The sequence below is a fragment of the Hevea brasiliensis genome, chromosome 3 (genome assembly GCF_030052815.1).
Source record: "Hevea brasiliensis isolate MT/VB/25A 57/8 chromosome 3, ASM3005281v1, whole genome shotgun sequence".
NCBI lineage: Eukaryota > Viridiplantae > Streptophyta > Magnoliopsida > Malpighiales > Euphorbiaceae > Hevea > Hevea brasiliensis.
The window spans coordinates 97,726,164-97,742,619 of record NC_079495.1 but is presented as its reverse complement, the minus strand read 5'-3'; the positions used below and the strand labels follow the sequence as shown (position 1 = coordinate 97,742,619).

Here is a 16,456-nt window from a genome sequence, read left to right as displayed (position 1 = left end):
ATGTGATGTTGAATGGACTAAGTATATGGCTTGGTTTGAGGGAGCTGAGCTTCCATTTGATCTTATTGTGATTTGTGGATGATTGTGAGGATGAGCTGAGCTACCCAATGGATTATATTTTTGTGTTTACAGGTTGAGTGAGCTAAAAACTTCTTGTTGGATGGTTCATATTATGGCCGGACTCTGTCCGGTTGTTTCCTTGAAATTGGGCCAAGTATGAGTTTATATTTGGGTTGAAAGATAATTGGGCTGACTACGGGTTTTGGAGGCCTTTTACTGACCCAAGTCCTAGTGCCAGTCCGATCCGCGAGTTCGGATCGTGACAAAGTTAGTATCACTAAGTTGGAGTTCACTAGTTTTATCTTAAATTTTTACATATCATTTAAAATATTAAAAAAATGTAAATAAATTTTTAAAAATAAATTATATAGTTGCTTAACTCTTTTTACATATATTAATGAAAATATAAAATGATAATTTTAATGAAAATATATTGAAAATTATTAAAAAATATATTATATAATTTATTTCAAAATTTTTTTTATAAAGTTAAGGGGATAAATTAATCATACTAAAAAATATGTAACTCAGTCATTCAAGTAAAATTTTTTAACTTCCCACTGACCATAAAAGTAAATACTTTTTGAGAAATTCACTTTTCAAAGTTTGAACCAAATGAGACTGTATAGGCTAGTTCTTAGATTTGAGATGCTGTCCAAACTTTTGCAATGCTTTCCTGTTAGATAATCTTCTTTGAGTAATCACACTGTGTTTTTCTTTAAAAAATTTAATTTTTTTTATAATTTTATTAAGTAATTAAAACGGTCCACAACAAAAATTAATTTTAAAAAATTTATTCTTCTTTAAAGTTAAGTTTTTAAAATAGCTAAATCTCTATAAAAATATAAGCTTTGTTCAACAACAGTTTTTCGAGTAGCGTTTAGTATTTTGACCGGATCTAAATACTATCTCTTTTATTTATACTGTTCGATGATATAATGTTTACTAGTATTTAAAAATTGAGAGAATGATTCATAAAAAATTACCTCTCTTAACTTTTAAAAATTAAGGGAGCATTTTAATTAGAATCAATAAAATTATATTATTATTTTTATATTCAATTAATTTAATAATTATTTTTACCGAACATTCTGCTTTAACAATTATATAAACTATTAACTACTAATAATTAATATCTAATCACTGATAATTAGTAAAATAATTGAAATTTACATTAAAATAACTATTACAACGGCTAATATTACTGAATAGGGTTATAATATATGAAAATATCACAAAAAAATATAATATTTTCATATAATAAAAAATTAGTTGTAAAAATAATTAAATCAAATATAACAATAATCATAAGAGTATTATTTTATTTTATTTTTTACTTTTTTATCAGATTTTTTAACTTTTTAAAATTATTGCTAAAATATGATAGCTCTTATGATGAAAGTTCCGTCCGCATATGCCAGCCCACGGGCACTTCATAGCCTTGCCCTATTTCCATACATTTAGCAGTTAATACCACTGCCAACAGCGAAGAGAGGGAAATAAAAAAAAAAGCTAGTATTCCTATATTTCCCTTCCAATTTTCTCGAGAAAATTACCGAAACAACACACTCATGGCTCGATGATTACGAGCAGGAAGTTGCAAGGTTGTAGAGTCTCTCCTCCGCCCTCAAACAAGCTAAGGAAAAGAAGCTAAGTCTTCAGCAAAAGCTCCACTCTTTTATTCAAGTTGGATTATGAAATTGGTATGTTTATTTTCTCAGTAAAGCCACGCCCTCAAAGAAGCTAAGGAAAAGAAGCTTAGTTTTGAACTTTGATTGTTCTTTTAATTTTCATGAATCATGAATTTTGATTATTTATTGTAACTTTGAAACTTTTGGATGAGTTTATTTCTAGATGTTATTTGTGATTTATGTTAAAAAAAGAGAGGAGATGAATAATTGGGCATTAAGTCTTCTACTTGTGATTTTGAGGCCTGTGTTGCTGTGAGGCATTGGCTTGTATTGCTTCTGCATTTTTTAATAGCAAAACTGATGAACGCACTGAGCCGAACTGAAAATCAGTTCGATTCAGTTTTATCTATACTTTGGTTCGGTCCTTGTAATTTTATATTTCTGTTTTTCAGTTAATTCAGTTCGGTTTGAAACTGAACCTACGGATTGCACACCCCTAGAAGAGATGCAAACGATTGTTGGTGAGAGAAGGAGAGCAGGGGACTGAGAGAGAGGGAGAGAGAGTAAGAAGGGTGAGAGAGGAGAGAAGGAGAAAGGGAGAGGTGGAGAGACTGAGAGAGAGCAGAATCCGTTGTTTGTAAAAGATTTTTTTTTTTTTGGGCGAAGAGTCTGTTGTTTATAATGAGTCAGCTTATTTAGGCATTCAATTGAGGCTATGTTTTATGCTAGAATGCGGAATTCCAAGTTAAGAGGTTTCCTTGTGGGATGCGCCAAGTCTGTCTCCAGCAAAAGCATAATTCACTCATCAAGCTGCCATCCCCCCGCCAATTTGTTTGCTTTGGTTTTGTCTCTCCCTCGTTCTTCCATTTTGACTCACCCTTTCTCCGGCTATGCTGTTGAGCAGTTCTCCGATGATGAGTATGAGTGCGATTTTGAGACCCATAAGGTTTTCTTTCTTTTATTTCCAAAAACTGCTCTTCAATTTGCCATTTTGTTAATATATGTTGGTGGGTTATACTTGTAAGATTGGCTTGTTAATTTCAGGCATCTTCGGTGGCCAATGTTGATGAGTGGAAATGGAAGCTCAGCTTGCTATTGCGCAGTGAAACTGACCAAGAGATTGTGTCTAAAGATAGAAAGGACAGAAGGGACTATGAGCAGATTTCGAACCTTGCCACAAGGATGGGACTATACAGGTACTTCTAGCAAAATTTTATTTATTTATTTTTTGGATTCTTGTCATTGATATCATTGTTCTAGTGAAATGTATGGAAAAGTGGTGGTTGCAAGCAAGGTTCCTCTTCCTAACTACAGGCCAGATTTGGATGACAAGCGGCCCCAAAGGGAGGTAATATTTGGTGAAACTTTTCAGATGCGTTCATATCTTTGTAGTAATTTCAAATGCATTGTTGTTTCTATCACTATTATTATTATTATTATTATTATTATTATTATTATTATTATTATTGTTTTGGTTAAGGTGGTAATCCCGCTAAGCTTACAAAGGAGGGTAGAGAGTTTACTACAGGAACATCTTGATAGAACTCGGCTAATTTCGGGAGAAGCTGGTGACCGTGCAGATGATGCTAAGTCTATTGACCAGGTTGAAGATTTTAGTCTGGATGAAAATCCAGATTCTTTTCTGGATGGGTCTGTTATGGAAAAGGTTCTTCAGAGAAGGAGTTTGCGAATGCGTAATATGCAAAGAGCTTGGCAGGTACATTTTATTTATTTATTTATTTTTAATTTTTAAATGAATCTACCATACGTTCACTAAGGAAGGCATCTGGAGCTTTTTAAGCTTGCAATAAGTTATTGATATTTAGTTCTGTCCTGCACAGCAGGCAATTATCAAGATAAAATCTCTAAGGTCGGCCCGAAATATATGTTGTGTGCTAATGGGGAAAATTGGACTCTGGGCTCCTCTGAATAATATTTTCCCGAGTTTAAGAAATCGATAGACCAGCTCTTTGGGTTTTCTGTTTACAACTTTTAATATATTGTCCAATATATGCAAAAAACTTTAACCACTCCTTTCTTCTGCCTCTTCTATTTTAAGTGTTTTCCTGAGGCTAAACTGAAAACTTCCAGGTGCTATTTAAGCTATAGTTTATTTCCTCATTTCTGTATATTTTGATTTTCCTTATAAAATTTCTTGCCATATGATTTCACGTGCCTAATAATTTCTGTTGACCTCTTCTTACCGAAAATATTTTTCCTCAATACATTTTATTTCCATTGGCAGGTACATTTTATTTATTTATTTATTTATAATTTTTAAATGAATTTATCATACATTCACTTAGTGAGGTTTGCTCGCAATAAATTCTTGATATTTAGTTAAGATGTCCTGCACAGCAGGCAATTATGAAGATAAAATCTCTATGGTCAGCCCCAAGTGTATAGTGTGTGCTAATGGGGAAAATTGAACTCTGGGCGCCTCTGAATAATATTTTCCTGAGTTTAAGGAATTGATAGACCAACCCTTTGTGATTGCTGTTTACAAGTTTTAATACGTTGTCCAATGTATGCAAAAAACTTTAGCCACTCTTTTCTTCTGCCTCTTCTATTTTTAGTGTTTTCCTGAGGCTAGACTGAAAACTTCTAGGTGCTCTGTAAATTGTAGTCATAGTTCAGTTCCTCATTTCTGTATATTTTAATTTTCCTTATAACATTTCTTGCCATATGATTTCATGTGCCTAGTAATTTCCGCTGATCTCTTCTTACCAAAAATATTTTTCCTCACTAGCTTCAATTAATCTTTTCTTTGCATGATAAAATTCAAGTAATCACTTTGTTATAATGTGCTTTGGAGGTTAATGATGGAAATGAGATTAAAAGGCTAACCTCCATGTATCTCATTTATCCTCCATTCATGCAATTTCATTTATAAAAGATCAGTTTCTATTGATTCCTTTTGATTATTCTCAAGGTATAGTTGAAATTATTTTGCAATTCTAAAATTCAATTTTTATTTTATTGGAAATCATTTCCTGTGTAAAACAGGATATGGTTTGGCTTTGGTGCTAAGATGCATGTGCTTGTATGTCTGATTCTTATACTGAGCTGAAAAGAATGGCATGTGTGTTGGAACTTGTATTTATAGATCTGCTGGTTTTTAATGTCTTAAGTTGGAAATTTTGTCTCTTGTGATAATGTAATTACAATGTTTACCTGGTTCTCTGTCTGAATTTTAAACTCCCTAGGGTAAGTTTCCTTTTGATACTCTTTTTGTGAAATAGATAATAAAAAATTGCAATATCTTGATTCTTGATTGGGAAACAAAAACAATGCGTAATAGTTTTGTCTCTTTTCTAAATGCATTGCATCTGTTTTATAGGAATCACCTGAAGGCAAGAAGATGATGGAATTCCGGAAATCTCTACCTGCATTCAAAGAAAAAGAAAAACTGCTCCAAGCGATAGCAAGGAATCAGGTTTGACTATGAAACTGATAGGGATAGGCTCATTTTCAAGCTAAGCTGCTTTTAATACCATGTAGGTTGAAGAAGATACCTGTTTCTTCATTTTAATTTTGGAGAACTTTTGCTTGTGCCTCTTTTTATCATGGTCCTCTTAATAGATTTTAAACATTTATAAATTTTGTTTAGGATTTTGGTCTTAAATAGTAGTTCAGTTGGGATTAACTTGAGGGTTGAGCTCTTGATACCATTATTGGCAAATTTTTATAGTGTTAGGTGATAAATACAAGATTATATGTAGTGAATTTATCAATGTTAACAGATTTATACTGTTCTAAGTAATGAAACCTTCAAGTTTATGCTGAGTGACATTTCATCAATTCAAAAATAATTTTATGTAAGCATCCTTCACTTCTAAAGTAGTATTGACTAAGAATTTTTGAAGGAATTATTGTACAAGAAAATATTCTATTAAGAAAGTACCCATGTAGTTTTCATATTACTGTACCTATTATAGCATATAGCTTGTTAGATAGATTTGTTTAAAATGTATATGTTTTTATTTAAGTTTCATATTATGTTGACTTTTTTAATGGTTGTGTAGTACTTAAAACTCAACTTAACTCAACTTAGCCTTAATTCTAAACCAGATGTGGACAGCCATATGAATTTGTTACAATCTCTTGGAGAAGTAGTAGTAGTTTGCTGGTTCTAAACCTCTTGCTTTCTTATTTCCTACAACTTTAATGTGCTCAACCTTTCATCTAATGCTTTTCTTGGTCTACAATGCACATGTGCATGCCATCTCACTCTCCTTCTCCCAACTTTTTATCAATAGTTCTCACTTGCACCTTATTAGTCTTACAAATTCATTTATTTATTACTAATTCGGTCCATCCTTCTATTACTGCAAATTCATCTTATCTTTCTCGTTTTGCCAAGTTGATCTTGTGAACATTTTGTTTGTTTACTGCCTAAAACTTTGCTATACATCATAATTGGTTGAATTGACTTTGCCATACATCATAGTTGGTTGAATTGTATTCCTGTAAAACTTCCCTTTAAACTTAGTGCTTTGCAATCTCATAAGGTTCCTTTTTAAGCAAAAATTAAGAAGTTGACTAACTAAAAATTAACCAAACATATTTTCACTGTGTTAACATAATCTTTTCTCATTGAGCGTAGGAGTCTGTTATGGATAAAGGATTCAGGATAACTGTATCCCTTATTTACATTTTCTTCGATATCATAATCTTATTAACCACAACTTTCTATCTCTTCAAAAACTTCTGAATTTCAATAGGGATTCCATCAGGTCCACACTCTTTACTCATCTTCATCATCTTGTTTCTTAACCTTTAATGTCAGAATCCTCTGAGCATAATAACATTCCTTTATTCCATTGGTAATATAAGATCCTCAAGGTTTTCCATGTGATAACCATTGAAGAATCTGTCGAAATGACTTATCCGTCTTTCTTTGATGAATTCTTCTTTACTAAATCTTCTTGTCATCATCTCTTATGTATCTAACTTGGTTTAAATATTGACATTTCTTTTCCCTTATCTGCGTCAATTTGTAGATATCTTCTCCCCTTCTCATTTATCAAGCTTTTCATAAATTTTCTTTAATGGCTTTGCTCTAGCCTCACTTACTAGCTTCTTTGCTTTTTTTTTAGCTAGCTCATATGGATGTAGTTCATCATCATCTGCATTCTCCCATTTACTCAACCTCTTTTAGGCTTTAGCATTCCCTTTTGTCTTGGTTTCCATTTGCGCTTCTTCATTTCACCACCAAATATATTTGAAGCTGGTCACTCTTCTAGGACTTCTACTGTCATCTTCCTCACGTTAGTTTTCATCTCCAGCCATATGGTTTTTGCCTCTGTTAAGTTTTACGTTTCAAGGAACTCGCTCATGAATGTTGCTTGTTTTCTTTCCTTAAATTCCACTAATTTATGTTTGAATAGTGAGTGCCTCTCCAGATATACTGTTGCAATTACATAAAGCTCTTTTAGCATTACCTTTTTGTCTTGGTTTCCATTTCCATTTGTCTATTTAACTCCTAGCTATTGACATGACAAATTGCTTGCAGGGAATGCCTACACCCTTGCTGCTTCTTTTTTTTTTTTTATATAATTTTTTTTAATACTACACCTGGGCTCCAATGCAGTCTGTAGCTTGTAGGGAATGCCCCGACATTATAATCCTGCCATATTATAATATGTGACAAAGTTTTGCATTGCCGTCCATTGCAACCCTCTTCCTTTATCTAGGCTTGGACCAGCTATTTATGTTCCAAATCCAATTAAGGCTAAGCTCATGTATAGGCAGAGTTGTGGTATTTAGAACTAATGAAGGAAAATAGGAAAGGCATTGTTTCTTGAATGTGGATGATTTTTTATATGAATTCTTATTTTGGAATGAGGGCATGATTCCAGTGTATAAATTATGTAAGCCTTTGCTCAAAACAATAAACTGGTAATAGTTTAGTTTCTTTTATGCGTGTGGTCAAGAGTTCTCCAACCTTATTTTTGGGACCTTTCTAAAAATTGCCCATGTTATTTGTCAAAACCTGGACTGGATCAGCCAATTGGTTGAACTTTTTGCTTAGCTGGCTTTGACTTGGATTCACTCTTCAGAGTCATCTGGGTGTGATTCATGAAGGCTTCCTGATTTAATCGACTGATATAGTGTGGTCCATCAACTTTGAAAGTCACATGCCTATTTATTGAACTAAATGATCCATGAAGAAACAAAAGGAGACTTGCTACTGCATCATAATGTGTCCCAAGAGTGAAGTGGACAGATTGGAATAGTTTGTTATTTGTGCATTTATGGTAGAATATACATGTAAATTAGGAACATCAGTGAAAGGGTAAAATGTTATTTGTGGATGTACAGAGTAAGGAATTAAAAGAGAAATAAATTTGCCAAATGAGATGCGTTGCTGCTGGAAATTAATGCAGTGAATTTAAAGAAAAAAAGAGATAACTAAAGAGAGTGTGCTATAGAGAAAAAGAAGAAAAGGAAAATAGCGAATGCAACATGCAACATATGCATGCTTTTAAAGGCTAGCCAACCAAAACATTGATGTTGCATTGTCAAAAGCCTTAGAAAGATATGAAGATTGATAGTTATTCACAAGGAGTGGACAGTTCTTTTAATATGAGCATTCTTAACAAGGCTTCTTTTTTTTTTTTTTTCCTCAGGTCATAGTTGTATCTGGGGAGACTGGATGTGGTAAAACAACTCAACTTCCTCAGTATATATTGGAGTCAGAAATTGAATCTGGGCGCGGAGCATTCTGCAGTATAATTTGCACACAGCCTCGAAGAATATCTGCTATGGCTGTTGCAGATAGAGTATCTGCAGAGAGAGGAGAGCCTCTTGGTGAAATGGTGAGCTTTCATTACCTCAAAGTAAAAAATACATGTGCACACAAAGACTATACACTCGTCTAATAAAATCGTCAATTTTCAATTTGAAAACTTGTTTATTCTTGCTTCTACACCACAACAGATAATTTTTTGTTAGGTTGGTTATAAAGTTCGACTAGAGGGCATGAAAGGAAAAAACACCCATCTGCTTTTTTGTACCAGTGGAATTTTACTTAGACGACTGCTAAGTGACAGAAACTTGGATGGAATAACCCATGTTTTCGTTGATGAAATTCATGAGCGTGGCATGAATGAAGGTAGACTTCCTTACAAGTTCAGTTTATCACACACACACACACACACACACACACACATATATATATATATATATATGAAGCTGCCTTGGTGCTAAATTATTTTCAATTCATTGGCTTCTTTATAACAGACTTCCTATTGATTGTGCTCAAGGATCTTCTTCCACGCCGTCAGGACTTAAGATTGATTTTAATGAGTGCCACTTTGAATGCGGAACTCTTCTCCAACTATTTTGGTGGAGCACCAAAAATTCATATTCCAGTAAGTTAAATGTTGATTTGTTATCATTGTATACTGACCGTTGGCATTTAATTTTTCCGTGTTGACAGAGTGGTGAGCTGTGAGAATCAGCCAATCGAATTATTGATTTTATTATCTGTTTCCATTGACTTTATTTTCACAACTTTAAGTTATTTGTGCATTTAGTTTTTAAGTGGCTTTTTGTTGGTTTGTTTGTCGTGGAGCTTGCTGCCATTAACTGACAGAAAAATTGCATAAGAGGAAATATGTAGCTCATGTTGAAAACTTCATGTGAAAAATGGCTCGCTTGTGTGCCCATAATTGTTTGACAAGCATATTGAACTTTCTATTGCTAGTAAATGCAAGAAAAGTTAGATTATTATATGTTGCATGTGCAGTATTCAAGTCAATTTTCTAAAAACTGCTTGGTGGTTCTCTCTCTCTCTCTCTCGCTTTTATAGGCTTGGTGGTTCTATCTTGATTAAATTCATGAGAAAACACAAACAAAACAGATCTTTTTAAGTCAATTTTCATTTCCTAGATGGTTCTACATTTTAATCCCTCTTCATTGTTAAATTTGAAATTTATGTCTCCAGATATCTTCTTGAATTATTGAATATTTGAATCTAGTTGCTCAGAGTGGAGATGTTTTTATGTACTTGAGATATTGTGTTGCACCACAAATGTGGTATTTAAAAGCATATTTCTATCTAATTCAGGGTTTTACATATCCTGTAAGTGTACACTTTTTAGAAGATGTACTGGAAATGACTGGATATAAGTTGACTTCTTTTAATCAAATTGATGACTATGGCCAAGAGAAAATGTGGAAAACACAAAGGCAACTTGCACCAAGAAAAAGGAAAAACCAGATTGCGGCTCTTGTTGAGGTATGACATCTGAAACTTGGGGAAAAATTTGACTTTTGGAATTTACCTAGTGTGGTAGGATTCTGGATGAGTCTTGTGTGATTAGAGTTGAATGTCTTGATTTTCTTTCTTCGATTAGGTTATGTTTCCTGCACTGTGGATTTTAAAACATGCTATAGAATAGGAAAGTCAACTGTTTTATGTTCCTTTTTTTTTTTGAAACATGTATGTTTCTATTTAGCTATTGTATATTCTTATTTAGTTAGCATAATTATAGGATTTATATTCCTATTTAGTTAGTATGATTATAGAATCAAGTGCATATAATTATAAATATGTATTCATTTGTTTTGAGAAATAAGAAGAATCAGAAACTTATACTGAACATATTGTGTTGATACTTTTATCGCTTAACATTTTTGGATTTGTTATTTCCATTGCAAAAGTATCACTTGATTGCCTTTTATTTGATTATTTCCTTACAAATTTGTGAACAATATCTCTGTAGTAACAAACATATTCTACAGGATGCTCTTAATAAATCGAGCTTTGAGAATTATAGCTCCAGGGTACGTGATTCTCTAGCAAGCTGGATGCCTGATTGCATAGGATTTAACTTTATTGAGGCAGTTTTGTGCCATATATGTCGGAAGGAAGGACCTGGTGCTGTCTTGGTATTCATGACTGGCTGGGAGGATATTAGCTGTTTAAGGGATCAACTTAAAGCTCATCCTCTTTTGGGTGATCCTAACAGGGTTTTGCTTTTAACATGCCATGGTTCTATGGCAACCTCTGAACAGGTAAGGTTGTTTCTGTTGGATCTAATGGTTTGTGTTATCATTTCACTTTTCTTAAGTTTCAGGATTTCATTTCTGCGTGAAGATTATGTGAAAAACATCTGTCAGGATGACTCTATGTGGTTGTTAGGTATTTAACTGATTTGAAAGGACCCAGCAGACTGGTTAAGGATTAGCTTACCATTTTTAATATTAAAATGATTGTATTAAGTAGCATGGAAAGTAAATTCACGTTTTATTTGGTGGTCAGAGTAATATTTCCATTTTCTTAAAAAATTCTTGTCATTCAGTTGTGCCTTGAGTCAACAATTTTAACTGGCTTTTATCTGCTTGGAAAATAGGGTCAAACACCACCTTCATCACTGAACCTGAATTGACTTGAGAATTTTAAGGGCCAACCCGAGCAACCCAGATAACCCAAAATAATTTATTTTAAATTGAAAAAGTTGAAACTAATTTCCCAAATTTAAAATTGAAAAACCCAAATAATTTCAAAAATGGCAAAGGTGACCCCTATAACCTGAGATTAATTCCCAAAAGTAAACCTGTTGGTGGTGTGAATGCTTAACAACTTGAACCTAAATTGACCAAACCCAAACATGCTCAACCCAACCTGGTTAACCCTTCTTTTGGCAGTGCCAACTATTTGTTGGTTTTATATTTTCCATAAGGTCAGTTTGTGCGAGAGTTATTGTAGGATCAAGTCAATGTCAGTACTTGATAAGAGTATGTGTCTGGGTGGTGTTGTGGCCTATTTTACATAATTTCATAAAATTTTCCACAATCCTGATGTTTGAAAGTGTCATACTTGTGTCCAAATATCTTATGTGACAAAGGCTCTTTAGTACAAAGTGTACAAGGTAACTATGATACAGAACCATGTTTCAGTCAAAATTCACAAAGCTATCCTGGGGAAGAAATCAACAGGGAATATGAGCAATCATGTACTATGGTTAACTGCAACATGCAAACATGGTCAAGGAAGAGACTAAAAAATCCTGGTTAAACCTACGTTGATACTATTTGATGTAGAATCAAGTAGAGAGGGGGAAAGGTATGTAGTTGTCTGAAAAATTCAGTTTATTTGTCGATCAAATCAATAATAATCTAATGCCAAAAAGTCAGAAAGGATAATTGCATAGAAAACCCAAAAAAAACCTGAAAAATTTTTCTAGATTTCTTCATAAAACTAGTTCTAAATTCCATAAATTTTAGTCCTGCATAAAATATTCACCTGTTGTGCTGACTAGCGACTTCTGTCCTCTTGCAAGTCTACTGCAATTATTCATGTATCTAGCTAACCCTAACCCTAGTTAGAGTAGGTGGGAATATTGAAAGCAGAGAACAAAGAGATCAAAAGATCAAGCAAGGAGGCTGATTTTCTGGTCACCCAACTAGGAAAAATAACTACCGGTGACTGGTTTTGTCATCGCAGAATTCTACCTCTAAAACGGGTTATTAAAGTCCTATGTATAGCATAAAATTCAACTAGAATCCTATATTCCTTCTAGAATAAGGTCTTGTTGAGTCCTCTAAATAAAGTCTAACATAATGAAAGGATAAATGATTCAGTCCTTTGTCTTGGCTTCTACCGACTTCCACTGAGTATTTGTTTTGGATGTAGCGGAGCTTCATTTAGTGAAATAATTATGAAATAATTTCCATATAAATTCCTCGAAAAAGGTGGGCATTGCCCTCCTGATACGCTTTGCTCTTTAACCCCCTTGAAAATGAATGAATGTGAATTTTCTTATATTTATCCATCCTATATTTGGACATGGTAAACAAGAATGTCCTAAATTTGTCTCATCTTTCTTTCAGTATGAAGTGTCCAACAGATTATTATTTGTAATAGGTTCACTGCAATCAACAGCTTACTTTATGGTAAAATATTAATGGAATTATATGTGACCTGCTATGTGTATCATTTGTAGTTAATGATTTCATGCATACTATTCACCTTTCTGTAATTGCTTTCTGCAGAAACTTATATTTGAGAGACCTTCTCCTGATGTACGTAAAATAGTTCTTGCAACTAATATGGCAGAGGCGAGTATTACAATCAATGACGTAGTTTTTGTGGTGGATTGCGGAAAAGCTAAAGAGACCACATATGATGCTTTGAACAATACACCTTGTCTGCTGCCCTCATGGATATCACAAGCTTCAGCGCGGCAAGTAAGTATCCTTGTAACATATTGATGTAGAACAAAACAAGGACCAATCCTTGGGAAAGAGAACTAATTCTCAAAATATTATTGATCTCATAAAATTTTCATAACAAAACTTGTCTAATAACAATAGAAACCCTAGGTCTTATTTATAGAATTAGGAATCCCAATCACATCGGGATTTTAGAACCTTAATTCATTCCTAATTAGTAATACTAAATTAAACTAAAATAAATTAAAAAATAATAAAATTCCTAAATAATAGTCCTAATAAGAATAAAATTCCTAAAGAATAAAACTTTTAAATTTCCTAATTTTACATGGAATATAATTCCTAAATTGTATGAGGAATATCATCTTTCTATTCTGCATTATTCTCCCCCGGTTGAAAAAAAATCATCCTCGAGTTCTGAAGTGTTGAAGGATCAAGAATCAAATAAGGAGAATACACAGTACGCTTTTGTTGGATGGTAGCAACATGAATGAGTTGAAGAAGTTTGCACTCTTTTTTATATTCCTGGAAACATCTGGGCAAAAAAAATCAATTAGAACAACAGTTGAGACTTGAATGACTTTTTGCTCTAAAATAGGCTCTTTAACAGTTGAATGCACAACAACCACAACTTTGAATTTTTCAATTTCCATTATCCACTCTGTAGCTTGATCGTCTTCAATTTCAAGTTGCTCTTCTTCAATTTCATCTTCAACTTGCTGTTTTTGTTCTTCAATTTCAAGTTGCTTTTCTTACTTTTCTTGTAGTTTCCTTGCATTTTCAAGACTTCATGCTTTTATATTTTCAATACCTTTTCTTGTATCCAACTGCTCTCTCAATTGAAACATATGCGCTTCTTTCCATGCTTCAAACTCTTTAAGTTCTTTATCTTTAACTTGTTGATGAGTTTGATGAACAAGATATTCATTCTACATTCTTCAAGTATTTTCTCTCTATATTGTAAGATTGTTTTGTGTATTGTGATACTCATCAAATAAACCACAAGGAGCATAATTGGGACCACCATATAAATCTTTCAAATAAGATATTTCGTCAAGCTATTCATAATATCCATCAATCTTTGTTTATATTCCTTGAATCGTATCCCATAACTCATTAATGAGTTGTACCGATGAATTATTAAAGTCATTTTGTTGTCCATTATCAAACCACATTATGATTTCAATTTAAAAAAGCATACCTCATTGAAGAAAACTAAAATTTCAGCAATTTAGGAGTCATTTTCATCCAAAAAAAAAAAAAATCCAGCAGATTCCTTGACCTGACTCAACAGATATTTGCAGCTGGGATGTCGGACAACAGTTCTGACAATATAGATGGGCAGATCAGCGATTGGAGAAGGGTTGGGGAGGGTCAGATGCTAGATAAATTTGGAAAATTTATAGGCCTAGATTCGAGTCAATGTCTAATCCGATCAGATCTTCTTTTCCAAGAAGTTGCAGGTGATTGGAAAGGCGCCAAAAGGTCACCCGGATGTCGCCAGTGGATTGGCAATGGCGATGCTTGGGTTTAATGGCCGGATGATGGTGTATGGTGAGGGGTGGGAGTGCGCCGCTGGGTTGCGCTATTTATCAAAGCTTAAACAGTAAACAAAGCAAAAAAATTTTGTCAAAGAGTAGAGAGAAAATTTGAGGCCACAGTGGAAAGACTGAAAGTTTGCGGAAGCTTATGGAAATTAGGATTGAATTTAAGCTCTGATACCAAAATTGATGTAGAACAAACATAACAAAGAACACAAGTTTGAAGGCTTGAAAGTTTGCAGAAGCTAAAGAAATTTGGATCGATTTTGGACTCTGATATCAAAATTGATGTAGAACAAAAACAAGTACCAATTCTTGGGAAAGAGAACTTATTCTCAAAATATTATGATATCATAAAATTGTCATAACAAAACTTATTTAATAAAAATAGAAACCCTAGGTCTTATTTATAGAATTAGGAATCCTAAGCACATTAGGATTTTATAACCCCAATTCATTCCTAATTAGGAATATTAAATTAAACTAAAATAAACTAGAAATAATAAAATTCCTAAATAATAGTCCTAATAAGGATAAAACTCCTAAAGAATAAAATTCTTAAATGTCCTAATTTTACATGAAATATAATTCCTAAATTGTATTAGGAATATCATCTTCCTATTCTGCATTTCATATGCTACCTTCACTTGGACTTCTTAAGGAATCTCTGAATTGAGTTCATTTGATCATAATTGGGAACCCTTTTTTATTTGCATCTTTTATCATATAATTTCTGACTTAAAGTATTTCTGGTTAGCATGTGTAGATGGATAACCTATTTCTTGATTTGCTTATCCTATTCACGCTTATTTGTTCATGGACATCCTTGTTTATGCTTTGCTGTCATTGTTTGCATGGTAGCAATGCAGTGGGCCATGCTTGGGGGCTTTTGTCACCTGAGATAGTTTTGAACTGGTTTAGGTGTTTCTTTATAGATTGGGATAGATAAAAGAGTTAAAAGTTATAAATTGCACTACACAGTGGTTTACCTTATATGAAATGTTAGATTTAAATGGCATCTAACAACATTTTGTATTTCCTCTTCATATATCCTTTTTCTTTTGGTCTGAATTCACATGTAATATTTTTATTACTGGGTTACACTTGGTTTGCAGAGAAGAGGCAGGGCTGGCCGCGTGCAGCCAGGTGAATGCTATCACCTCTACCCCAAATGTGTCTATGAAGCTTTTGCTGAATATCAACTTCCTGAACTTCTGAGAACTCCCTTAAACTCTCTTTGCTTGCAAATAAAAAGTTTGCAGGTTGGAAGTATAGCAGAATTTTTGTCAGCAGCACTCCAGCCTCCAGAACCATTGGCTGTAAGTTATCGTGGAACTTTTTCTTGATGTCAATGGTAAACTGTGAATGCTGATATATTTTATGTCTGAACTTTCTAAATCCAATCTAGTGTCAAAGATGAATCTCTCTCTCGATCTTCGATTTCTCATTGTTAAATATGTTTCAGCTGCCTTCCTTTCTGTTGATGTTTTTAATGTGTCAAGCTACATTAGCAGATAAGTTACATGAACTTATGCTACTTCTGCATTTGCTATACCATTAATTATATTTAGCACCCTTTGAAAATTATTGTTCGACTATTCCATACAATAAATATTCAATATGATTTTAACAAAAAACCAAATAATAGGGAAAAATGTGTAAATTGTATTTTAACTATTATTTTTTTTGGAAGACCACATTTTCTCTTGTGTTTGTTGATGATTGCTTATTTTGTTGCTAAGAGTAGAAACAAAATTACAAGTGAAGTGGCTAACCGAGGAGACCTTGCACTACATGATTATTTCACTATATGATGCCGTTGCGCATAAGTTCTAGAAAAAGGATCATTAGACTCTGCTTTACATAATTTACTTGCAATATCCTATTTAAGATGATTTTGTCCACGGAGAAGCTTTTTGTCCCTGAAAATTTTCTTGTTTGCAATTATTTGTGTATTTAGGGCGGCTGATCTTATAATCGTTGTTCCATTCTGTAATTGTTGCCTGTCTACAGGTACCTTATTGTAAATGTTGAGTCAAT

The 16,456-nt window shown here is 33.3% G+C and overlaps 1 protein-coding gene across 2 annotated transcripts in view; it reads left to right on the top strand.

Moving 5' to 3' along the window:
• The first annotated feature begins 1,530 nt into the window (after nucleotides 1–1,530).
• Nucleotides 1,531–16,456, top strand: part of LOC110672763 (DExH-box ATP-dependent RNA helicase DExH3) — a 36,553-nt gene continuing 21,627 nt past the window's right edge. Inside the window, exons 1-13 of one of the 2 annotated variants that reach the window (XM_058144110.1) lie at nucleotides 1,531–1,763; nucleotides 2,421–2,637; nucleotides 2,736–2,887; nucleotides 2,952–3,039; nucleotides 3,172–3,408; nucleotides 5,032–5,127; nucleotides 8,324–8,512; nucleotides 8,649–8,808; nucleotides 8,937–9,067; nucleotides 9,766–9,936; nucleotides 10,443–10,715; nucleotides 12,696–12,890; nucleotides 15,532–15,735. In XM_058144110.1, coding sequence (XP_058000093.1) covers nucleotides 2,422–2,637; nucleotides 2,736–2,887; nucleotides 2,952–3,039; nucleotides 3,172–3,408; nucleotides 5,032–5,127; nucleotides 8,324–8,512; nucleotides 8,649–8,808; nucleotides 8,937–9,067; nucleotides 9,766–9,936; nucleotides 10,443–10,715; nucleotides 12,696–12,890; nucleotides 15,532–15,735 — 2,112 coding nt within the window. In that variant the 5' untranslated portion in view covers nucleotides 1,531–1,763; nucleotide 2,421. Of the gene's footprint in view, nucleotides 1,764–2,143; nucleotides 2,638–2,735; nucleotides 2,888–2,951; nucleotides 3,040–3,171; nucleotides 3,409–5,031; nucleotides 5,128–8,323; nucleotides 8,513–8,648; nucleotides 8,809–8,936; nucleotides 9,068–9,765; nucleotides 9,937–10,442; nucleotides 10,716–12,695; nucleotides 12,891–15,531; nucleotides 15,736–16,456 lie in introns of both variants that reach the window. The other variant, XM_058144109.1, reaches the window with a different exon arrangement.